The sequence below is a fragment of the Nerophis ophidion genome, linkage group LG19 (genome assembly GCF_033978795.1).
Source record: "Nerophis ophidion isolate RoL-2023_Sa linkage group LG19, RoL_Noph_v1.0, whole genome shotgun sequence".
Lineage (NCBI taxonomy): Eukaryota > Metazoa > Chordata > Actinopteri > Syngnathiformes > Syngnathidae > Nerophis > Nerophis ophidion.
Window position 1 is genome coordinate 2,262,501 of NC_084629.1, and position 25,950 is coordinate 2,288,450.

The 25,950-nt window shown below is 41.7% G+C and overlaps 1 protein-coding gene across 6 annotated transcripts in view; it reads left to right on the forward strand.

Annotated features, from left to right (window-relative positions):
- Nucleotides 1-6,091: 6,091 nt before the first annotated feature.
- Nucleotides 6,092-25,950, forward strand: part of galnt13 (UDP-N-acetyl-alpha-D-galactosamine:polypeptide N-acetylgalactosaminyltransferase 13) — a 114,592-nt gene continuing 94,733 nt past the window's right edge. For all 6 annotated transcript variants that reach the window (XM_061878992.1, XM_061878988.1, XM_061878990.1 and 3 more), the window contains exons 1-2: nt 6,092-6,394; nt 17,524-17,815. In XM_061878992.1, coding sequence (XP_061734976.1) covers nt 17,674-17,815 — 142 coding nt within the window. In that variant the 5' untranslated portion in view covers nt 6,092-6,394; nt 17,524-17,673. The remainder of the gene's footprint in view (nt 6,395-17,523; nt 17,816-25,950) is intronic.

A 25,950-nucleotide genomic window follows, 5' to 3' on the forward strand; every position in this document is an offset into this window, starting at 1 on the left:
CACACTAGGGACCATTTAGTGTTGCCAATCAACCTATCCCCAGGTGCATGTCTTTGGAAGTGGGAGGGGCCTATCCCCAGGTGTATGTCTTTGGAGGTGGGAGGGGCCTATCCCCAGGTGTAAGTCTTTGGAGGTGGGAGGGGCCTATCCCCAGGTGTATGTCTTTGGAGGTGGGAGGGGCCTATCCCCAGGTGCATGTCTTTGGAGGTGGGAGGGGCCTATCCCCAGGTGCATGTCTTTGGAGGTGGGAGGGGCCTATCCCCAGGTGCATGCCTTTAGAAGTGGGAGGGGCCTATCCCCAGGTGCATGTCTTTGGAAGTGGGAGGGGCATATCCCCAGGTGCATGTCTTTGGAGGTGGGAGGAAGCCGGAGTACCCGGAGGGAACCCACGCATTCACGGGGAGAACATGCAAACTCCACACAGAAAGATCCCGAGCCTGGATTTGAACCCAGGACTGCAGGAACTTCATATTGTGAGGCAGACGCACTAACCCCTCTGCCACCGTGAAGCCCATTTTTCTGTATACTGTTTTTTAATTCTGATGTTTTCCGTTCGGGCTCCAGTACTCTGGAATGCCCTCCCGGTAACAGTACGAGATGCCACCTCAGTAGAAGCATTTAAGTCTCACCTTAAAACTCATTTGTATACTCTAGCCTTTAAATAGACTCCCTTTTTAGACCAGTTGATCTGCCGTTTCTTTTCTTTTTCTTCTATGTCCCACTCTCCCTTGTGGAGGGGGTCCGGTCCGATCCGGTGGCCATGTACTGCTTGCCTGTGTATCGGCTGGGGACATCTCTGCGCTGCTGATCCGCCTCCGCTTGGGATGGTTTCCTGCTGGCTCCGCTGTGAACGGGACTCTCGCTGCTGTGTTGGATCCGCTTTGGACTGGACTCTCGCGACTGTGTTGGATCCATTATGGATTGAACTTTCACAGTATCATGTTAGACCCGCTCGACATCCATTGCTTTCCTCCTCTCCAAGGTTCTCATAGTCATCATTGTCACCGACGTCCCACTGGGTGTGAGTTTTCCTTGCCCTTATGTGGGCCTACCGAGGATGTCGTAGTGGTTTGTGCAGCCCTTTGAGACACTAGTGATTTAGGGTTATATAAGTAAACATTGATTGATTGATTGATTGATATTTTATCATGATTTTCCCTTGAATATTGAATGACTTTACAGCAAACATACGGCCCGTGAACAGGTTTTATCTGGCAAGCGTGACAAGTTTGCCAAGTATTAAAATGAGCTGCTTTTTTTTAATTTGTATTTTTTTAACGAAAGAAACTGCTGTTCTAAATGTGTCCACTGGATGTCATCCTCCGCCTATCCGAGGTCGGGTCGCGGGGGCAGCAGCCTAAGCAGGGAAGCCCAGACCTCCCTCTCCCCAGCCACTTCATCCAGCTCTTACTGGGGGATCCCGGGGCATTCCCAGGCCAGCCGGGAGACATAGTCTTCCCAACGTGTCCTGGGTCTTCCCCGTGGCCTCCTATCGGTTGGACGTGCCCTAAACACCTCCCTAGGGAGGCGTTCGGGTGGCATCCTGACCAGATGCCCGAACCACCTCATCTGGCTCCTCTCCATGTGGAGGAGCAGCGGCTTTACTTTGAGTTCCTCCCGGATGGCAGAGCTTCTCACCCTATCTCTAAGGGAGAGACCTGGAAACTCATTTGGGCCGCTTGTACCCGTGATCTTATCCTTTCGGTCATGACCCAAAGCTCATGACCATAGGTGAGGATGGGAACGTAGATCGACCGGTAAATTGAGAGCTTTGCCTTCCGGCTCAGCTCCTTCTTCACCACAACGGATCGATACAACGTCCGCATTACTGAAGACGCCGCACCGATCCGCCTGTCGATCTCACGATCCACTCTTCCCCCACTCGTGAACTAGACTCCGAGAGATGGCACTCCACCCTTTTCCAGGCGAGAACCATGGATTCGGACTTGGAGGTGCTGATTCTCATCCCAGTTGCTTCACACTCGGCTCCAAACCGATCCAGTGAGAGCTGAAGACCCTGGCCAGATGAAGCCATCAGGACCACATATCTTCAAAAAGCAGAGACCTAATCCCGTGGCCACCAAACCGGAACCCCTCAACGCCCTGACTGCGCCTAGACATTCTGTCCATAAAAGTTCTATTTGATCTTGTATATATATATATATAATCCTCCAAATTACGTGAAGATAGGCGAACACACTTCCACAGAGCTGAAATAGTTTGTGGCGTACCTCAGGGATCAACACTTGGACCAAAATTGTTCAATCTCTATATAAATGTCAATTAAAGTTACAAATGACTTAAAGTTAGTATTATTGTGATTTCGCCTTGTCTCTGCTTCGTCCGCATGCTGTCGTCTTATCTGCATCGAGGTCGATGAAGTCCTTGGCTGTTAGCGGCCTTGTGATTTCGCCTTGTCTCTGCTTTGTCCGCATGCTGTCGTCTTATCTGCATTGAGGTCGATGAAGTCCTTGGCTGTTAGCGGCCTTGTGATTTCGCCTTGTCTCTGCTTCGTCCGCATGCTGTCGTCTTATCTGCATTGAGGTCGATGAAGTCTTTGGCTGTTAGCGGCCTTGTGATTTCGCCTTGTCTCTGCTTTGTCCGCATGCTGTCGTCTTATCTGCATTGAGGTCGATGAAGTCTTTGGCTGTTAGCGGCCTTGTGATTTCGCCTCGTCTCTGCTTTGTCCGCATGCTGTCGTCTTATCTGCATTGAGGTCGATGAAGTCCTTGGCTGTTAGCGGCCTTGTGATTTCGTCTTGTCTCTGCTTCGTCCGCATGCTGTCGTCTTATCTGCATCGAGGTCGATGAAGTCCTTGGCTGTTAGCGGCCTTGTGATTTCGCCTTGTCTCTGCTTTGTCCGCATGCTGTCGTCTTATCTGCATTGAGGTCGATGAAGTCCTTGGCTGTTAGCGGCCTTGTGATTTCGCCTTGTCTCTGCTTTGTCCGCATGCTGTCGTCTTATCTGCATTGAGGTCGATGAAGTCCTTGGCTGTTAGCGGCCTTGTGATTTCGCCTTGTCTCTGCTTTGTCCGCATGCTGTCGTCTTATCTGCATTGAGGTCGATGAAGTCTTTGGCTGTTAGCGGCCTTGTGATTTCGCCTTGTCTCTGCTTTGTCCGCATGCTGTCGTCTTATCTGCATTGAGGTCGATGAAGTCCTTGGCTGTTAGCGGCCTCGTGATTTCGCCTTGTCTCTGCTTCGTCTACATGCTGTCGTCTAATCTTCGTTGAGGTCCTTGAAGTCCTTGGCTGTTAGTGGGCTTAAACAAAAATAACATCTGCGGATGAGGCAACTCCTCAGATAAGAAGTTTTTGTCCTTGCACAGGTAGAAAAAGTGCAGCTTGAGCACAATAGCTAATAACTATAACAATAGACTTTATGCATACTAAAGTTGTGTGATAATACTGTATATCTTTCCATCCATCCATTTTCTACCGCTTGTTCCTTTTGGGGTCGCGGGGGGTTGCTGGAGCCTATCTCAGCTGCATTCGGGTGGTAGGCGTGGTACACCCAGGACAAGTCGCCACCTCATCGCAGGTGATAATATATATATATATATATATATATATATATATATATATATATATATTCTGTCACCATAGCAACCATTAGTTTCACCTGTTTCACATTTGGAGCCATGCACCTGTTTTCACTAATCATTTCACTATTATTTAAACCGAAAGTTGCCAGAAAGTCATCCTGGCGACTTTACCTCTGCTCACTTCATGCCATGCCACCTCTGATACTCATGCCTGTTCATAGTTAAGCTCCTTGCCATGTCACATAAGTTTTGTTTTTTCATGTCAGTTATTGAGTTTTGCTTCATGTTCATAGTTTCTGCCTTAGTGCAAGTTTTTGTTTCATCAAGCAATTTTTTTGTGCTTCCGCCTTGTGCGCGCCTTTTGTTCCTTTTTCATAGTAATTAATAAATATGTTCTTACCTTCACGCCTTGCCCGCTCCAACTTTCCTTTGCATTCCAGGAAAACAAACCCCAAAGTCCACGTATTGACACACGGGGAGAACATGCCAATTCCACACAGAAAGATCCGGAGCCCGGGATTGAACCCAGGACTACTCAGGACCTTTGTAATGTGAGGCAGATGCACTAAGACCTCTTCCACCATGCTGCCCCAATGAAAAGTGCTTTTTACAAATAAAATCTTTTATTATTATTATTATTATTATTATGTGTTCTTGTCTTACATAAAGATTGCGAATGACTTTCACAATATTATATTATATTATGTTAGACCCACTCGACGTCCATTGCTTTCGGTCTCCCCTATTGGGGGGGGCGGGCGGGGGTGGGTTGCCCACAAATGTGGTCCTCTCCAAGGTTTCTCATAGTCATTCACATCGACGTCCCACTGAGGTGAGTTTTTCCTTGCCCGTATGTGGGCTCTGTACTGCGGATGTCGTTGTGGCTTGGGCAGCCCTTTGAGACACTTGTGATTTAGGGCTATATAAATGAACATTGATTGATTGATAGGCAAAATTCCCAAAAAGAGCAATTCCAAAAAACATGATATACTATATATAATCATGACCAAAATTATTTGATTTCCAGTGCTTCACTCTAACTTTCCTCATCCATGGATCTTTCATCCTCGCTCAAATTAATGGGGAAATCATCACTTTCTAGGTCCGAATCCCTCTTGCTGCTGGTGGCCATGATTGTAAACAATGTGAGGATGTGAGGAGCTCCACAACCCATGACGATACGCGCACATCGTCTGCTACTTTCGGTAAAGGCAAGGCTTTTTTATTGGCGACCAAAAGTTGCGAACTTTGTCGTCGATGTTCTTTACTAAATCCTTTCAGCAAAAATATGGCAATATCGCGAAATGATCAAGTATGACACATAGAATGGACCTGCTATCCCCGTTTAAATAAGAAAATCTAATTTCAGTAGGCCTTTAAAGACCTACTGAAAGCCACTACTATCGACCACGCAGTCTGATAGTTTATATATCAATGATGAAATATTAACATTGCAACACATGCCAATACGGCCTTTTTAGTTTACTAAATTGCAATTTTAAATTTCCCGCGAGTTTCTTGTTGAAAACGTCCTGGAATGTTGACGCGTACGCGTGACGCCACGGACTGTAGGAAAATATTAGAGCCGCACCAAACACGGCTGAAAGTCGTCTCTGTTCATGGCGTAAATACACGGTATTTTGGACATCTGTGTTGCTGAATCTTTTGCAATTTGTTCAATAAATAATGGAGAAGTCAAAGTAGAACGATTGAGTTGGGAAGCTTTAGCCTTTAGCCACACAAACACAAGGTGATTCCTTGTTTAAAATTCCCGGAGGTGAAGCTTTCCTATGGATCAGAGCGGTGAAGCGAACATTGATCCCGACCAAATGTCAACCAGCAGTTTTCGGTGAGAAAATTGTGGTAAAAAGTCGCCTCTTACCGGAGATCAGCTGAGCTTGTGCCGTCCATACAGCTGCCGTCGACTTCCATCAGACACTGGCCTCAAGACACCCGTGGACATACCCTTCTGATTATCAAGTACTATTAATCTCCCTAAAACACTAGCAACACAATAGAAAGATGAGGGATTTCCCAGAATTATCCTAGTAAATGTGTCTAAAAACATCTGAATCCGTCCCAATGCAATCGCATTTTTTTTTTCTAGTCTGTCGCTATCAATATCCTCAGCCACAAATCTTTCATCCTCGCTCAATTTAATGGGGACATTGTCGTTTTCTCGGTCCGAATAGCTCTTTTTGTTGGAGGCTCCCATTATAAACAATGTCAGGATGTGTGACGTCATCGCCTGCAACTTCCGGTACAGGCAAGGCTTTTTTTTATTAGTGACCAAAAGTTGCGAACTTTATCGTGGATGTTCTCTACTAAATCCTTTCAGCAAAAATATGGCAATATGGCGAAATGATGAAGTATGACACATAGAATGGACCTGCTATCGCCGTTTGAATAAAAAAAAAATCTCATTTCAGTAGGCCTTTAATCATGACATGCGCACATTGCACAGTAATCTAGTCCGGGACCCTAGCCCCGCCCCTTCAAGAGGATTTCTTGACTGACGGGACTTTCGGCCAATCAGAGACGGAGGTAGGTCTCCCGCCGCTGTGGATAGATTGCACCGAATCTCCTACTTCGACATGTCGCCATCCTCCCCTCGGAGACATCTCTCCCCATACGTTAAGTTATGTTATGTCTCGGGGTGAAATTTCTCCACGACAATTATTGTATCGACGGTACGCGTGTTTCCCGCCTTACTGCGGCAACCCCAGCTGGTATTGAGGAGTCCAAACAGGTACGGCGAGCGTCGACATCGCACCGGTTTGTTTACTATCGTCTTCTGAGATGGACTTCAACTCTTTGATTCTTTTCCTGCGTGAGCTCCCTTCAATATTTGGGTAAATATCATCTCCTTTTTTTTTAGTCACATGTACAGCATGCTTCCATGTTTCAGCATGTCCTATTGAATGATTAAATAATGTGGCACAGAATATTGACATAAACATGTGCTATCCATTAAATGTGATTTTTTGGGGGAGGGGGTCTATTTGCCTAATGGACTTAATGGGATCTACTCCATAATCCCCACCTTTTCCTGGCAGGGCTGGGAACACTTTTCTATTATATATATATGTATATATATAAATAAATATATATATATATATATATATATATATATATATATATATATATATATATATATATATATATATATATATATATATATATATATATATATCCATCCATTTTCTACCGCTTATTCCCTTTTTTGGGGTCGCGAGGGGCGCTGGCGCCTATCTCAGCTACAATCGGGCGGAAGGCGGGGTACACCCTGGACAAGTCGCCACCTCATCGCAGGGCCAACACAGATAGACAGACAACATTCACACACTAGGGCCAAATTTTTTAGTGTTGCCAATCAACCTATCCCCAGGTGCATGTCTTTGGAAGTGGGAGGAAGCCGGAGTACCCGGAGGGAACCCACGCATTCACGGGGAGAACATGCAAACTCCACACAGAAAGATCCCGAGCCTGGGTTTAAACCCAGTACTGCAGGACCTTCGTATTGTGAGGCAGACGCACTAACCCCTCTGCCACCGTGAAGCCCATAAATATATATATATATATATATTGACAAAAAAATCACACAAAAATTTGTTAAAAGTATGATTTATTTTCAACGCTAAAATGGATGGATGGAGGGACTTCAAGCTGAAGAGCTGAAAATAAATAATAGATCTATTTTGTTGTTGTTTACTTTTTAACACTTAAATATTTGGATCAACTTCAGATCGGTCCATTAATGATATGTTTTTTTTTTACTGGTTTAGCTCGGTTGGTAGAGCGGCCGTGCTAGCAACTTGAGGGTTGCGAGTTCGATTCCCGCTTCCGTCATCCTAGTCACTGCCGTTGTGTCCTTGGGCAAGGCACTTTACCCACCTGCTCCCAGTGCCACCCACACTGGTTTAAATGTAACTTAGATATTGGGTTTCACTATGTAAAGCGCTTTGAGTCACTAGAGAAAAGCGCTATATAAATATAATGTATGTATGTATACATGTATACATACATACATACATACATACATACATACATATATATATATATATATATATATATATATATATATATATATATATATATATATATATATATACATTATATATATATATATATGTATATATATAATGTATGTATGTATGTAGGTGTGGGAAAAATCACAATACTACTTCATCTCTACAGAACTGTTTCATGAGAAAATCTCCTGATGATTGAGGGAACCCCTCATGAAACAGTTCTGTAGAGATGAAGTAGTCTTGTGATTTTTTCCCACACCTACATATTGCGCTCTACCACGGTATCGAGCACTGTTCTCTGGATAATCCAATCAAGACACACACACATATATATATATATATATATATATATATATATATATATATAGTGTCAATATGCATAGTGTATTCCAGTGTTTTTCAACCTTTTTTGAGCAGAGGCACACATTTTTTCATTGAAAAAAAACAAGCAGAAATCATTAAAAAAACCAAACTCAGTTGATAAATATACAAACCCCGTTTCCATATGAGTTGGGAAATTGTGTTAGGTGTAAATATAAACGGAACACAATGATTTGCAAGTCATTTTCAACCCATATTCAGTTGAATATGCTACAAAGACAACATATTTGATGTTCAAACCAAACTGATAAACATTTTTTTTTTTTTTTGCAAATAATCATTAACTTTAGAATTTGATGCCAGCAACACGTGCCAAAGTAGTTGGGAAAGGGCATGTTCACCACTGTGTTACATCACCTTTTCTTTTAACAACACTCAATAAACGTTTGGGAACCGAGGAAACTAATTGTTGAAGCTTTAAAAGTGGAATTCTTCATTAAAGGCCTACTGAAATGAGATTTTCTTATTTAAATGGGGATAGCAGGTCCATTCTGTGTGTCATACTTGATCATTTTGCGATATTGCCATATTTTTGCTGAAAGGATTTAGTAGAGAACATCCACGATAAAGTTTGCAACTTTCGGTGCTAAGAGAAAAGCCCTGCCTGTACCGGAAGTCGCAGACGATGGTGTCACATGTTTGATGGCTCCTCACATATTCACATTGTTTATAATGGGAGACTCCAACAAAAAGTGCTTTTCGGACCGAGTAAACGACAATTTCCCCATTAATTTGAGCGAGGATGAAAGATTTGTGTTTGAGGATATTGATAGGGACGGAATAGAAAAAAAAAAGCGATTGCATTGAGACGGATTCCGATGTTTTTAGACACATTTACTAGGATAATTCTGGGAAATCCATTATCTGTCTGTTGTGTTGCTAGTGTTTTAGTGAGTTAAATAGTACCTGATAGTCGGAAGGGTGTCTCCACGGGTGTCTTGACGCGCAGTGTCTCAGGGGAGTCAACGGCAGCTTTATGGACGGCACAAGCTCAGCTTTTCGCCGGTAAGAAGAGACTTTTTACCACAATTTTCTCACCGAAACATGCTGGTTGACATTCCGTCGTGATTCATGTTTGCTTGACCGCGTTCTGATCCGTAGTAAAGTTTCACCTCCAGGAATTTTAAACAAGGAATCACCCTGTGTTTGTGTGGCTAAAGGCTAAAGCTTCCCAACTCCATCTTTCTACTGTGACTTTTCCAATATTAATTAAACAAATTGCAAAAGATTCAGCAACACGGATCTCCAAAATACTGTGTAATTATGCCAGTAAAGCAGACGACTTTTAGCTGTGTGTGTGTGCAGCGCTCATATTCATAACAGCCCGTGACGTCTTGCGTACACGTCATCATTACACGACGTTTTCAAGACAAAACTCCCGGGAAATTTAAAATTGTAATTTAGTAAACTAAAAAGGCCGTATTGGCATGTGTTGCAATGTTAATATTTCATCATTGATATATAAACTATCAGACTGCGTGGTCGCTAGTAGTGGGTTTTAGTAGGCCTTTAACTTTAGAATTTGATGCCAGCAACACATGACAAAGAAGTTGGGAAAGGTGGCAATACATACTGATAAAGTTGAGGAAGGCTCATCAAACACTTATTTGGAACATCCCCCAGGTGTGCAGGCTAATTGGGAACAGGTGGGTGCCATGATTGGGTACAAAAACAGCTTTTCCAAAAAAATGCTCAGTCTTTCACAAGAAAGGATGGGGCGAGGTACACCCCTTTGTCCACAACTGCGTGAGCAAATAGTCAAACAGTTTAAGAACGTTTCTCAAAGTGCAATTGCAAGAAATTTAGGGATTTCAACATCTACGCTCCATAATATCATCAAAAGGTTCCGAGAATCTGGAGAATAATAACAGTTATTCAGTCGGAACATTAAAATATCTTGTCTTTGCAGTCTATTCAATTGAATATACAAACCCCGTTTCCATATGAGTTGGGAAATTGTGTTAGATGTAAATATAAACAGAATACAATGATTTGTAAATCCTTTTCAACCCATAATTACTTTGAATATGCTACAAAGACAACATATTTGATGTTCAAACTGATAAACATTTTTTTTGTGTGCAAATAATCATTAACTTTAGAATTTGATGCCAGCAAAACATGACAAAGAAGTTGGGAAAGGTGGCAATAAATACTGATAAATTTGAGAAATGCTCATCTAACACTTATTTGGAACATCCCACAGGTGTGCAGGCTAATTGGGAACAGGTGGGTGCCATGATTGGGTATAAAAACAGCTTCCATGAAATGCTAAGTAATTCCCAAACAAGGATGGGACGAAGGTCACCATTTTGTAAGCAAATTGTCGAACAGTTTTAGAACAACATTTCTCAACGAGCTATTGCAAGGAATTTAGGGATTTTACCATCTACGGTCCGTAAAATCATCAAAAGGTTCAGAGAATCTGTAGAAATCACTGCACCTAAGCGATGATATTACAGACCTTTGATCCCTCGGGTGGCGCTGCATCGGTGTGTAAAGGATATCACCACATGTGCTCAGGAACACTTTATAAAACCACTGTCAGTAACTACAGTTGGTCGCTACATCTGTAAGTGCAAGTTAACACTCTACTATGCAAAGCGAAAGCCATTTATCAACAACACCCAGAAACTTACACATCTGTGAAAGCACCATTAATGCTGAATGGTCCATACAGGTTTTGGAGCAACATATGTTGTCATCCAAGCAACGTTATCATGGACGCCCCTGTTTATTTCAGCAAGACAATGCCAAGTCACGTGTTACAACAGCATGGCTTCGTAAAAAAAGAGTGCGAGTACTTTCCTGGCCCGCCTGCAGTCCAGACCTGTCTCCCATCGAAAATGTGTGGCGCATTATGAAGCGTAAAATACAACAGCGGAGACCCCAGACTGTTGAAGGACTGAAGCTCTACATAAAACAAGAATGGGATAGAATTCCAGTTTCAAAGCTTCCACAATTAGTTTCCTCAGTTCCCAAACGTTTATTGAGTTATGTTTAGAGAAAAAGTGATGTAACACAGTGGTGAACATGCCCTTTCCCAACTACTTTGGCACGTGTTACAGCCATGAAATTCTAAGTTAATTATTATTTGCAAATAAAGATAAAGTTTATGAGTTTGAGCATCAAATATATTTTATTTGTAGTGCCTTTAATTGAATATGGGTTGAAAAGGATTTGCAAATCATTGTTTTCCGTTTATATTTACATCTAACACAATTTAACTCATATGGAAATGGGCTTTGTATGAGGGACAAGTGGTAGAAAATTAATTATTAATCTACTTGTTCATTTACTGTTAATATTTGCTTACATTCTCTTTTAACATGTTCTATCTATATACACTTATGTTAAAATGTAATAATCACCTATTCTTCTGTCTTTGGATACTTTACATTAGTTTTGGTTGATACCACAAATTTGGGTATCGATCCGATATCAAGTCGGCGGATCGGTACTTTTCAGAGTCGGTATAGTACCGAAAATGAGTCATTAGTATAGCTGTACTCTATTAATAACGGTATACCGTACAACCATACTTGTAACCTGTTTAAATTTAGTTCACTTCCTTAATAAGGAAGTTGTTAGGGAAAAAGATATACAAATACATTTCAATTAGAAAATTGGGTTGTGCGGCATAGGCGGCGAGAGAAGGAGTTTTTATTACCATTGTCGATATGGGAGAGTGGCCGTGCGCGACCCAAGGGTCCCTGGTTCAAATCCCACCAAGGAACAACCTCGTCACATCCGTTGTGTCCTTGAGCAAGACACTTCACCCTTGCTCCTGATGGGTGCTGGTTGGCACCTTGCATGGCAGCTCCCTCCATCAATGTGTGTGTGAATGGGTAAATGTGGAAGTAGTGTCACAGCACTTTGAGTACCTTGAAGGTAGAAAAGCGCTATACAAGTACAACCCATTTATCATTTATTTATTTTAATGCATGTTAATGACACATTCTAGCTCCTACGGGTCAAAGTCAAGGTCCGCCAATTAATTATGTATATGATGATATTTGATGACCGCCTGCTGCGGTTTTGCATGCACCAATACTCCATCAGTGTTGGCGCTATGAATTTTTTAAATGACGTCCCAGGGAGCCTTGATGGGGACCCACAGTATTTTTTTGGGGGGTTCCACTTTTTTTTAACCGTTTCGAAAACAAATGATGAATGTATGCATTATCCCCTTATATTATAATAATGATAATAATAATGATAATAATAATAATAATAAAGGATTCGGTTTTATATAGCGCTTTTCTAGCGCTCACAGATAAGTGAGAACCCATCATTCATTCACACCTGGTGGTGGTAAGCTACGTTTGTAATATCTCACATTCAATATTGTGTTTCTGAAAAAGGTTTTCAATCAATCAATCAATGTTTATTTATATATCCCCAAATCACAAATGTCTCAAAGGACTGCACAAATCATGACCACTACAACATCCACAAAAGGGCAAGGAAAACTCACACCCAGTGGGCAGGGAGAATTCACATCCAGTGGGACGCCAGTGACAATGCTGACTATGAGAAACCTTGGAGAGGACCTCAGATGTGGGCAACCCCCCCCCCTCTAGGGGACCGAAAGCAATGGATGTCGAGCGGGTATAACATGATACTGTGAAAGTTCAATCCATAGTGGCTCCAACACAGCCGCGAGAGTTCAGTTCAAGCGGATCCAAGACAGCAGCGAGAGTCCCGTCCACAGGAAACCATCCCAAGCGGAGGCGGATCAGCAGCGTAGAGACGTCCCCAACCGATACAGGCGAGCGGTCCATCCTGGTGTTCCGACGAGCGGTCCATCCTGGGTCTCGACTCTGGACAGCCAGTACTTCATCCATGGTCATCGGACCGGACCCCCTCCACAAGGGAGGGGGGGACATAGGAGAAAGGAAAGAAGCGGCAGATCAACTGGTCTATAAAGGATGTCTATTTAAAGGCTAGAGTATACAGATGAGTTTTAAGGTGAGACTTAAATGCTTCTACTGAGGTGGCATCTCGAACTGTTACCGGGAGGGCATTCCAGAGTACTGGAGCCCGAACGGAAAACGCTCTATAGCCCGCAGACTTTTTTTGGGCTCTAGGAATCACTAATAAGCCGCAGTCTTTTGAACGCAGATTTCTTGCCGGGACATACGGTACAATACAATCGGCAAGATAGAATGGAGCTAGACCGTGTAGTATTTTATACGTAATTAGTAAAACCTTAAAGTCACATCTTAAGTGCACAGGAAGCCAGTGCAGGTGAGCCAGTACAGGCGTAATGTGATCAAACTTTCTTGTTCTTGTCAAAAGTCTAGCAGCCGCATTTTGTACCAACTGTAATCTTTTAATTCTAGACATGGGGAGACCCGAAAATAATACGTTACAGTAATCGAGGCGAGACGTAACAAACGCATGGATAATGATCTCGGCGTCTTTAGTGGACAGAATGGAGCGAATTTTAGCGATATTACGGAGATGAAAGAAGGCCGTTTTAGTAACGCTTTTAATGTGTGACTCAAAGGAGAGAGTTGGGTCGAAGATAATACCCAGATTTTTTACCGAGTCACCTTGTTTTATTATTTGGTTGTCAAATGTTAAAGTTGTATTATTAAATAGAGGTCGGTGTCTAGCAGGACCGATAATCAGCATTTCCGATTTTTTGGCGTTAAGTTGCAAAAAGTTAGCGGACATCCATTGTTTAATTTCATTAAGACATGCTTCCAGCTGACTACAGTCCGGCGTGTTGGTCAGCCTTAGGGGCATGTAGAGTTGGGTGTCATCAGCATAGCAGTGAAAGCTAATACCGTATTTGCGTATGACGTCACCCAGTTGTCATTTATGCATTCATCTTGATATTAAGGAACATGCATTCTTTACTTGTTTGATGTTTGCCGGTTGAAAATGTTTTCCCCTGAAATAACTGACAAAGCCATAAGAAAATATTGCTTTTTTCATTTAATGTACAGGACATTCGATTTTTCTTTGAAGCCTGTGAGCCTGTTGAAAAAATGTTTTCAATGGAAATTAGTGACAAAGCTATACAAAAATGTTGGATTATTCATTGAATCAATAAATAAAATAGAGTACAGTGTGTTAAGTCTTGGTTCAATAGGTTGCGTAATCAGCTTCCTCGTGTATTAGTACATGCAAACTTTCATCAAATCACGCCCAAAGTGTAATATCAACATTTTTTTTGGTTAGTTACTTACTTCTTAGTCTTCCCCTGGTCTTATCTATTTTGTAAATGTTTTGGTTAAAAAGAAATGATTCAACATGCTCAAATATACACTTTTTATGCTTGAAAATGATTGCAGCATTGTTTAGGCTTGGACTGTTGATTTTTCCACTTCTCTCCTGAGAGTTTGATTTAGTATATTAATTAATTATTTATAATTAATCACATCGACGTTCCACTGGGTTGTGAGTTTTTCCTTGCCTTTATGTGGGATCTGAACCAAGGATGTTGTTGTGGCTTCTGCAGCCCTTTGAGACACTTGGGCTGTATAAATAAACATTGATTGATTGATTGATTGATAGTCTGTTTTTACTGTTTTACTTTCACTTTTCTTTTGTTTGTCGCTAGCAGAGTCTACCTGACGATTGGTAATGGTATTGTGTGGCACCCACTGGCTGTATGTTACCAGTTTTCAAGGGACTATATCCTTTCGAGAACCAAAATGAAGTTTGTCATATATGGAAGCACGTTCGTAACCAGGGAATCAACCATAAACCATGAACCAAGCTCCACCTGCACAATCTAAGACTATTATTTTTTTTTTAAAGAACATTATTATTATTTTTTGAAAGAAAAAAAACTAATAGAAAGGTTGTCTTGTAGTCATTCATTTGTAGCCACAAATGTGGAACTGTGGCGGATGAATCATGAATCCACACACCTGCATGGCCGTAACTACCATTGAGGACACCAAGGCCATGTCCTTGGTATTTTTTCTAAGTGACAAAAAGAATATGATATGACTGACTGCAAAAGTGCTTTGTGTAGCACATTGTGTGCGCTGTACATCATTCGGTAGATCATCTTCTTTAAATATAGGATTTTTGCTCATGCTCAGCCCGCTGCAACTCCAACAACGTTACGTGATTAAGTCCACTTTTACTTTTTAAAGATCGTCCGATCATAAATGTGTTGTCAAAATAACATAAACATTAAATTATACCCATGTAATGAATGTTAGTTTCACCTGAATGAAACTGATGTGAAACGCTGCCGCTAAGATAACATTGTTGTGTCAGTCAGGTGTTGCCCCGCCCCCAAATGTAGAACATGTACTCTGCGGATGGGGGGTTGTTGTTGCGTGAAGAAGCACATTAAGGTATGTAGGTCTTCATTGTAATTGCACAAATACAACAACACTTTGTTTATCAGCACAAACCCTTTCAAGATTAGACGAAAAAACAGTGTACAGGGTTACAGAAATGGAACGCTGATGGGTCGCCACAAGGCGTCCCGTAAAAGATGGGAAAAAGGTAAACACTGGAGAAGTATGAGTAAAAAAATACAAACTAGACTGGGCTTCTAGGTGGTCCCAGTCTGGAGTGGGAAAAATACTCCATAGCAAAGCACATATACATATTACAACATACAACTCGAGACTTGCAACAGAGGGGAGGGAGTGGGGGGCTACGGTGGCAGGCTGCAGCTCTTCAGGTGCTGCCCAGCCGTCCATCACCCCTAAGGGATTCACGCCCAGGACGTTGGATGGAGGGTGGGGTATATGTGGGGTATATGTCTCTGTTCCACGGCCTTGGTGTTCTTGTCAGTCAGTCCAAAGTCAGCAACAACAGGTGTGTCCATGAGAGACAAGAAGGGAGTTTGTTGTGTCTTTGCCATACTGTCCTTGGGGAGAGTCTCAAAGCCAGGGAAACAATCCAAGTTACAATGTTTTGTATTAAATTAGCTTTTTACTCTAAATTGTCTATGACTGGTCCTCAAATTCATCCTGCAGAGCAGACAGTAAAATGTAATTATTGAAATATTGAATGACAAGGTGCATCATATAACATTTTACCCCAAACTTATTTCAGGCCACATCATGCTCTGTCACTGGTTATAATATAAACACACATTTTCAATTTCCTTTTCTGGTGGCTCTGTAGCAGGTGTCATTAGTACTTGTTTTGTAAAGTAGAAGGTCTTAGGTTCGTAACGCGTATGTGGCGAAAATTTTAATTTTTAATGAGATCAAACATGTGTAAAATACACAGTACAGGCCAAAAGTTTGGACACACTTTCTCATTTCAATGTTTTTTCTTTATTTTCATGACTATTTAAATTGTATTTCGTCACTGAAGGCATTAAAACTATGACGCCTGTGTAGTGAAAAGCCTTTCAGGTGACTACCTCTTGAAGCTCATGGAGAGAATGCCAAGAGTGGGCAAATCAGTAATTAGAGCAAAGGGGTGGCTATTTTGAAGAAACCAGAATATAAAACCAGTTTATCACGTATTTCACCTTTTTCGAGGGTGTACGCCGCCTTCCGCCCGAATGCAGCTGAGATAGGCTCCAGCACCCCTGCGAACCAGAACGGGACAAGCGGTAAAAAATGGATGGGATGGATGGAAATTGGCACAATCAACCACGGACGCATTTCAGCTGTGCGTGTCAGCCTTCAATAATGAAAACAGGCAATTAGGCGAAACGCAGTAATTAAGGGCACATCTTAACATGTATAATTAATAATTAAGTAAGTAAAAATATGATTTATTCGATTACTTGAATTACTAAAATATTCGATGGCTGCAGCTCTAACATTATGTAGCGAGGAAAAGTGGAAAAGTTAATACTATTAGTGATTCCCAAAGCCCAAAAAAAGTCTGCGGGCTATAGAGCGTTTTCCGTTCGGGCTCCAGTACTCTGGAATGCCCTCCCGGTAACAGTTCGAGATGCCACCTCAGTAGAAGCATTTAAGTCTCACCTTAAAACTCATTTGTATACTCTAGCCTTTAAATAGACTCCCTTTTTAGACCAGTTGATCTGCCGTTTCTTTTCTTTTTCTTCTATGTCCCACTCTCCCTTGTGGAGGGGGTCCGGTCCGATCCGGTGGCCATGTACTGCTTGCCTGTGTATCGGCTGGGGACATCTCTGCGCTGCTGATCCGCCTCCGCTTGGGATGGTTTCCTGCTGGCTCCGCTATGAACGGGACTCTTGCTGCTGTGTTGGATCCGCTTTGGACTGGACTCTCGCGACTGTGTTGGATCCATTATGGATTGAACTTTCACAGTATCATGTTAGACCCGCTCGACATCCATTGCTTTCCTCCTCTCCAAGGTTCTCATAGTCATCATTGTCACCGACGTCCCACTGGGTGTGAGTTTTCCTTGCCCTTATGTGGGCCTACCGAGGATGTCGTGGTGGTTTGTGCAGCCCTTTGAGACACTAGTGATTTAGGGCTATATAAGTAAACATTGATTGATTGATTGAATACAAATAATGAAATAACATGAAAAATGCAAGCACCATTTGACAAAAATGTCTTAAATATTAAACAAAGTCCTACTAAACATGACAGAAACATTCTGACTTGTATCTTCTGTGTTGTTATTTGTTTCTCCTCCAGCATGATGCCTCCTGCTCAAACTGGCCCAGTCCCCTCCAGCTTTCATCCTTCCATCTTTATATCGCAGCAACGTACCAAGCTCTCCTCGGTGTTTGGGGTTTGACGAGCGCTCCCCTCACAACACCCATTGGCTGGCATACCGGGGATTTGATGCGGCGCTTTGTCTACTGCAAGGTGGTGTTGACCACCTCTTTAGTTTGGGTGCTGGTGGATGTCTTCCTGCTGCTCTACTTCAGCGAGTGTAACAAATGTGACGACAGGAAGGACCGCTCGCTCCTTCCTGCCCTACGCGGTGAGTTCACACAGTCTTGCAAAGAGATGAATGGAAATTAAGTAGGCAGTGAACTCTGTCTGCCATTTGTACGCCACTTGGCCTTTTCCCTGGCTCTTTAAGAGCTGACATTAACTGGGCCGCATTTCACACTGTTAAATAGCCCTCAATAGATAATAGGTTTATAGTGTTTACATTTCAAGAATTTACTACTGTACCCAAATATAAGAAGAACCTGAATATGTTTATTGAATATTATTAATGAATTCATATATATATATATATATATATATATATGAAATGCCGACGTGTATGCGTGACGTCACGGACTGTTAGGAAATATTAGCGCTGTGCACACACACAGCTAAAAAACGTCTGCTTTAACCGCATAAATACACAGTATTCTGGACATCTGTGTTGCTGAATCTTTTGCAATTTGTTCAATTAATAATGGAGAAGTCAAAGTAGAAAGATGGAGTTGGGAAGCTTTAGCCTTTGGCCACACAAACACACGGTGATTCATTGTTTAAAATTCCCAGAGGTGAAACTTTACTATGGATCAGAGCGGTCAAGCGAACATGGATCCCGACCACTTGTCAACCAGCAGTTTTCGGTGAGAAAATTGTGGTTAAAAGTCGGCACTTACCGGAGATCAGCTGAGTTTGTGCCGTCCGTACAGCTGCCGTCGACTTCCATCAGACACTGGCGTCAACACACCCGTGGATACACCCTCCCGACTATCAGGTACTATTAAACTCACTAAAACACTAGCAACACAATAGAAAGATAAGGGATATCCCAGATTTATCATAGTAAATGTGTCCAAAAACATCTGAATCCGTCCCAATGAGATCGCGTTTTTTTTTTCTTCTAGTGCATCGCTATCAATATCCTCAAACACGAATCTTTCATCCTCGCTCAAATTAATGAGGGAATTGTCGTTTTCTCGGTCCGAATAGCTCTTTTTGCTTGAGGCTCCCATTAAAAACAATGTAAGGATGTGAGGAGCCATCAACGGGTGACGTCAACGTCTGCGACTTCCGGTCGAGGCAGGGCTTTTCTCTTAGCACCGAAAGTTGCGAACTTTATCGTGGATGTTCTCTACTAAATCCTTTCAGCAAAAATATGGCAATATCGCGAAATGATCAAGTATGACACATAGAATGGACCTGCTATCCCCGTTTAAATAAGAAAATCTCATTTCAGTAGGCCTTTAACGAGACCTGTGTATGCGTGTGCATGTTAATATATATATATATATATATATATGTATGTGTATATGTATATACAGCCCGGCACCGGCCAAATTGTTCTGACCCATTGCGGCCCCCGAGTCAAAAAGTTTGGGGACCCCTGCGCTACGCTATCTAAAGTTGACCACCTTTTGGCAGAACAACTTTTTGAACTTTTCAACGCCTGCCTCCTCAATAAAACTTCTCCATATTGGTAAGCCTTTGACACGAGCGATTTCCAACAATAAAAGCTGGATGTAGCATCGGACATTTGGTGCGGCACTTCAGGTTATTTCAGATGGCTACTAGCTTTCAACTAAAATTATGTGTCAGTCCTGTTCATGTTAACAAAATTAGATATTCTACCCAAAGCTTAAACACTGATGCTTGTAGCTCGTATTTTCTCACATGCAATAGGATTTTATTGAGATGCATAAACAGTAGTTTTCTCTAACAGGTTTCAGTCGCTTGGTTGTTTGGGCCTCTTAAGCGGTTCATCTCCTCACATGCCCTCCAGTAAGCAGTATTCTAAGCTGCTTTCTAAGCTGCTTTTAAGGTTAGACTGACGCAGAGCTGCCAGCCACTGACACTAAATATGATCCAAATGTCTCAGGCTACCATTCAGTTGTGTTGCTTAGACCCATTTATTCATGTAATATGGAACGTGTACAAGGTATCCATCCATTCATTTACTACCGCTTATTCCCTTTGGGGTATGTGCTAAATCATCATTTCTCTCCAGGATGCTTGGTAAACGTTTATTTTCACAAGGGACTACAGCTAAAAAAGTTGAACAAGGCGTGTATTTTAAAGGCCTACTGAAATGAGATTTTCTTATTTAAACGGGGATAGCAGGTCCATTCTATGTGTCATACTTGGTCATTACGCGATATTGCCATATTTTTGCTGAAAGGATTTAGTACAGAACATCGACGATAAAGTTCGCAACTTTTGGTCGCTAATAAAAAAGCTTTGCCTTTACCGGAAGTAGCAGACGATGTGCGCATGACGTCACGGGTTGTAGGGCTCCTCACATCCTCACATTGTTTATAATCATAGCCTCTAGCAGCAAGAGCTATTCGGACCGAGAAAGCGACGATTTCCCCATTAATTTGAGCGAGGATGATGATTCGTGGATGAGGAAAGTTAGAGTGAGGCACTAAAAAATTTTTTTTTAAAAAGGCGACGGCTCCAGGCGGTGGCAGTGGGAGGTTTCAGATGTAATTAGACACATTTACTAGGATAACTCTGGAAGATCCCTTATCTGCTTATTGTTTTAATAGTTTTTTAGTGAGATTGTAAAGTCATACCTGCGATGAACACAGTGTCTCTGAGAGAAGCCAAAGGAGGAGCCAAGATCACAGCTGCCTTTTTGACGGCTGCTGCAGGAGGACGCATAATCCACTGCTGTCTCCAGTAAGAGCTGACTTAATACCACAATTTTCCCATCCAAAAACTTGCTGGTTGACGTAGAGAAACATGTTCGCTTGACCGCTCTGTGTTAAAGCTTCACAACAAACAAAGAAACACTGGCTGTGTTTGTTTTGCTAAAGGCAGCTGCAATCCACCGCTTTCCACCAACAGCATTCTTCTTTGACGTCTCCATTATTAATTGAACAAATTTCAAAAGATTCAGCAACACAGATGTCCAAAATACTGTGTAATTATGCGATGAAATAAGACTACTTTTGGCCGTGTGTGGTGCTGGGCTGACATGTCCGCTCCAACCAATAACGTCATCATTCCGCGACGTTTTCAACGGGATACCTCGCAGGAAATGTAAAATTGTAATTTAGTAAACTAAAGCGGCCGTATTGGCATGTGTTGCAATGTTAATATTTCATCATTGATATATAAACTATCAGACTGCGTGGTCGCTAGTAGTGGCTTTCAGTAGGCCTTTAAAGGTAATCAATATATTGTATACCAATGACACAATAGATTACGAACAAACACAGCGATTGAATATTTAATTGAATATTATTTTTATTTTTTAAACTAGGTAGAGATAACATACATACACTTGTTTTCCTGTAGAGTGCATTCATTTTATATGGAAAATATATGTTGTTTTTATTAGACGTCCCAATCCTGATCATGATCAGAGGCTGAGGTTTTGCTTTTTTTTTTTTAACTGATCTGCAGCTGCAGGGAGACACAATTACATTTCCATATTCCTTGCTACACAAATGCAAGAGTTGCATGAATTACAGGAGGGTGCGTGTCTTGCCAGAACGCTGGCTCGAATTTGAGAGCAAACTGCAGCCACTTCTAAGATACTAATCCTTACCACCGTGGTGTAAAATAAACACTTTTTTTTTTACCAAATACCATTATCACTGGAGGACTATAGGAAAAGGAATGGCTGTACACGACACATGCACACACACACACACTGGTTATCATACGGAACGGGGACCAAGTTTTTGATCGTGACTTGTGGGGACCACCCTTTCTACAGGTTATGGAGGCATTAAAAAAATGAAGTAAAATGGCCACTGCCATGTTAGCTCATACACGTCTTTAAATCTCTGGACTGATGAAGTAATGTGCTGATCAGTCCTCTTGGGGAAAAAAGAGTTAATACGGTTCATGGGGACCAAATTTAAATAATTTTGCATAATTCACACACATTTGTACGTGACTACTGAGGACCATTAAAAAAAAAAAAGAGTTCAAATTAGATGTTAAACATGTTTACTTTTCAGAATGGATCCGACTATCATTTAAAATGTTTTCCCTTTAGGCAGTGGTCCCCAACCTTTTTGTATCCGTGGACCGGTCAACGCTTAATAATTTGTCCCGCGGCCTTTTTTTTTTGTCATGAAAAAGGGACGTTTTTGTCATGAAAAAGGGAGGTTTTTGTGGTTGGTGCACTAATTGTAAGAGTATATTATGTTTTTTCTGTTGATTTAATAAAAAAAAATAAATAAAAATAAAAAATTATTCTGCGGCCCGGTGGTTGGGGACCACTGCTTTAGGGGACCTGTTTTTTTTGGTCCCCATACCGTCAGAGGTCCCCTAAAGGTGACCGTGTAAACAGTGCGATGTCCCCATTAAGTAAGCATTGCCAGAACACACATACACACACACACACACACACACACACACACACACACACACACACACACACACACACACAGCAGGACTTCACAAGTAGCTAAAGTAGGGGTGATTGATCCAGATGTCAATACTATCGATACGATCGTTATCAGTATATAAATAATACTAAAGTGATTAAATCAATATTTTTTTCTATTTGTTATTATTGTTGAAGTATATGTATTTGTCATTGTTTACAAATTCAGGGAGTTAAGTGTCGGTTTACAACATGGGTGTCAAACTCTGGCCCGCGAGCCAAATTTGGCCCACCGTGTAATTTCATTTGGCCCTTGAGGTAATATCAAATTAAGATTAGAGCTGGCCCGCCGGTATTATACAGGGGCGGTGCCTCTGTAACAACGCATTTGCCAACCCTCACAATTTACCCGAGAGACTCCCGAATTTCACTGCCCCTCCCGAAAATCTCCCGGGGCAACAATTCTTCCAAATTTCTCCCAATTTCCACCCGAACAACAATATCGGGGGCGTGCCTCGTCACGTCCGCTTTTCCGCCATACAAACATGAATGAATGCAGCGCATACTTGGTCAACAGCCATACAGGTCACACTGAGGGTGGCCGTATGAACGACTTTAACACTGTTACAAATATGCGCCACACTGTGAAGCCACACCAAACAAGAATGACAAACACGTTTCGAGAGAACATCTGCACCGTAACACACGTAATATCCAGACCCCCTTGCAGCACTAACTCTTCCTGGACGCCACTATATACACCCCTGCTACCACCAAACCCGGCCCCCCCAATTTTTATTTAAATTTTATTAGATATGCCATTGATATTTTCTAATTATTATTGATAGGTTGATTGGCAACACTAAATGGGCCCTAGTGTGTGAATGTGAGTGTGAATTTTGTCTGTCTATCTGTGTTGGCCCCGCGATGAGTTGGCGACTTGTCCAGGGTGTACCCCGCCTTCCGCCTGAGGTTGGCTCCAGCGACCCCAGAAGGGACAAATGGATGGATGGATAATTTGAAACTGGACTTTGCATGTCCCTATAAAGTTATATAAGCCTTGCTTGTTCAATATTCAATGCAAAACTTGTTTGGATCCCTCTTAAAAGGTTAATTTGTTCAACCTTGGCCCGCGGCTTTGTTCCTTGTGAAATTTTGGCCCACTCTGTATTTGAGTTTGACACCCCTGGTTTACAAGAAGGCTTTAAAGGCAAGAACATATTAATTAAATTTAATAGGTGCCAATAGATGTTTATGGTGCACTTGCCATTTTATTTTGTTGATAAAAAGTTATCTGTAGCATTGAAAATCACAAATTTAACCCATCATCTGATTAACAACAATACTATCAAAATCTACGTGTACTAAAAATAAGCCTTATAAAAGTATCTTTACTGTGTTTACTTTCGTTAACTTACTTGCTGTAAAAACTATTCATTGTTAAAGTATCGGACTAGGACTCGAAATCAGATCGGATCTGTAGCCATAAAAGTTGATCAATGCGTTCCCATTTTTTTTAATCATAAAAGCTTCCTTTTTAGGTTGCTTAGTTGTGTTGAGATATGAAGTACTGTAAAATGAATAATAATACAGTATTGTAATGAGAGAAACCACAGTAAAATCATAATTTTGTGGTAACTAATTCACAGATTTATTATTTCGTATCATCTGAATGTTGTATTTTCTTGGCCTTTGTCAACTGCTATTTTATATTAAGAAATACTCTGATGAATTAGGTAATCTAATAGGTTATAGCAGGGGTAGGGAACCTATGGCTCTTTTGATGACTGCATCTGGCTCTCGGATAAATCTGAGCTGACATTGCTTAACACGATAAATAATGAATAATTCCACTTGTAATCACTGTGTTAAAAATAACGTTCAAAATATAAAATATTGTCATGCATTTTTATGTTCAAGAAGTTGGTAAGAAGTCATTTATTTATTATTGGTTAGTGTAGTTCTTCAGACCCCCAAGCACCGACATGAGAGCCTGTTTCAGGGTTACAATATTGTTTTATTTTTCAATAAGTCTCCCAGTTGCTTTCCAGCAATTGTCTTTTTCTCTTTCGTTATCGCTCGCGCTCTGGTTTCTAGCCCCAAGCCCGTCTCTCCTCCTGGCTGCTGCTTATAACATAGCGACAGGTGATCAGATAAAAAGGCCCAGGTGGGCCTTCTACGCACCTGTCGCTGAATTCGAGGCCTGTCCTGGCAACACCCTTCTTTGCTGCAAGCTCGCAGGCCACGCCCCCTCCACAGTTAGCTTCAGAATAACAATGTTAATACAAAGAATAAGAGACCTCTCTAGAAATGTTGGTCTTTCTTAAAAATGCACGCGTTTTGTTGTGTTCAGTGTTAAAAAAAATATTATATGGCTCTTACGGAAATACATTTGAAAATATTTGGCTTCTTGGCTCTCTCAGCCAAAAAGGTTCCCGACCCCTGGGTTATAGCATATGAAAGTAGAAAAAAGTTGTTCAGTGGTGCACAACAATGCAGACCTTTTTTTCTTTTCTATTGGAAACAAGGTTAGTGCAGTCAAAAAGCTGCATAAAACCTTGGCTGCAGCAGATATTTTATAATAAAGCCAGCACAGCTAACCCAGGGCTTTTTTTTTTCCAAGTGAAATATTATGTTAAGTATGTGCAAAATTGCTTCACAGAACTTATAATTGCACATGTGCTGCAATTACCCCGCCATAAGAGGCCTGATAAAGGGCAGGCTGACACTGAACACATTCAGATGATTCCATTCTAGTATGACCCCTGTACATGTCCAAACTCAAATTAAATTAAACTTTGATGCATTCCACCAGTAATGTGGTTTAATTCATGACCAAAATATTTGTCCGGGAGTAAAAACATCAACAGGATAATTAGTAAGGTTGTGTTTGGCACAAAAAGGCATTTGTTAAACTTCTGACACTGGCGGAATCTCTAAATATGAACGCCAGTTAATGTTGAACATTTCAAAACATTTTGAACAGTCACCACACAAAACCTCATCATTTTTTAAGAGTGTTTTTTAACCATGTGTTTTATACATCATATTTTAATATTACCAGTAAAGTCGTACCTCCAGGTTTAGGGTTGAGTATCGAGTATCAATTGGAACCGGGACTGCTGTCTTGGTTGCTTTGTTGGGTCTGCTTCTGTCTCTGGCCATGCTCCCTCCACCCCAGCGGACGATGGCGTGGAACACCGCAGAGGCCACCACAGTGGATATGTTTCTTTTACTTTTTATTCATAGCTGTATGTAGAAGTGTCTGCTTGTATCTGCTGCTTTAATGTCTTTCATGTCCTCTGTGTTCTTTGATGTTTGATGTTTCCCTCTTACACACATGGAAGAGGGATGTGTACTATGGCTATGAGTCGTTGTTTTGTTTTTGTTTTTTTTCCCCTTGGCCTCAGTCTGCACCCCCACTCCAGGAGCCAGGCTAAGACCGATTTTTTAATTTTTATTTTATTTTAATCTTCTATTCTTTTCTCCCATCCCCCCCCCCCCCCTGTTTACCTGTATGTCATCTTTTTTGTAAGGGGCGCTGGAAGCCGGCAGACCCGTCAGCGATCCTGTTCTGTCTCCCTGTAATGTTTGTCTGATCTTGAATGGGATTGTGCTGAAAATTTTAATTTTCCTGAAGGAACTCTCCTGACGGAATAAATAAAGTACTATCTAATCTAATCTATCTAATCTAACTTTCCGATTCTCCCAGAATCGTTCAAAAGTTTAAATTTCGATTCCTAGTTTCGATACCCAGTCCGCCGACCGGAAGAAGAAGCCGCTGAACACCAACGAAGAAGCGCCCACCGCCGAGCCTATGTAGCCGAGCGAGTCAGTCAAGCATG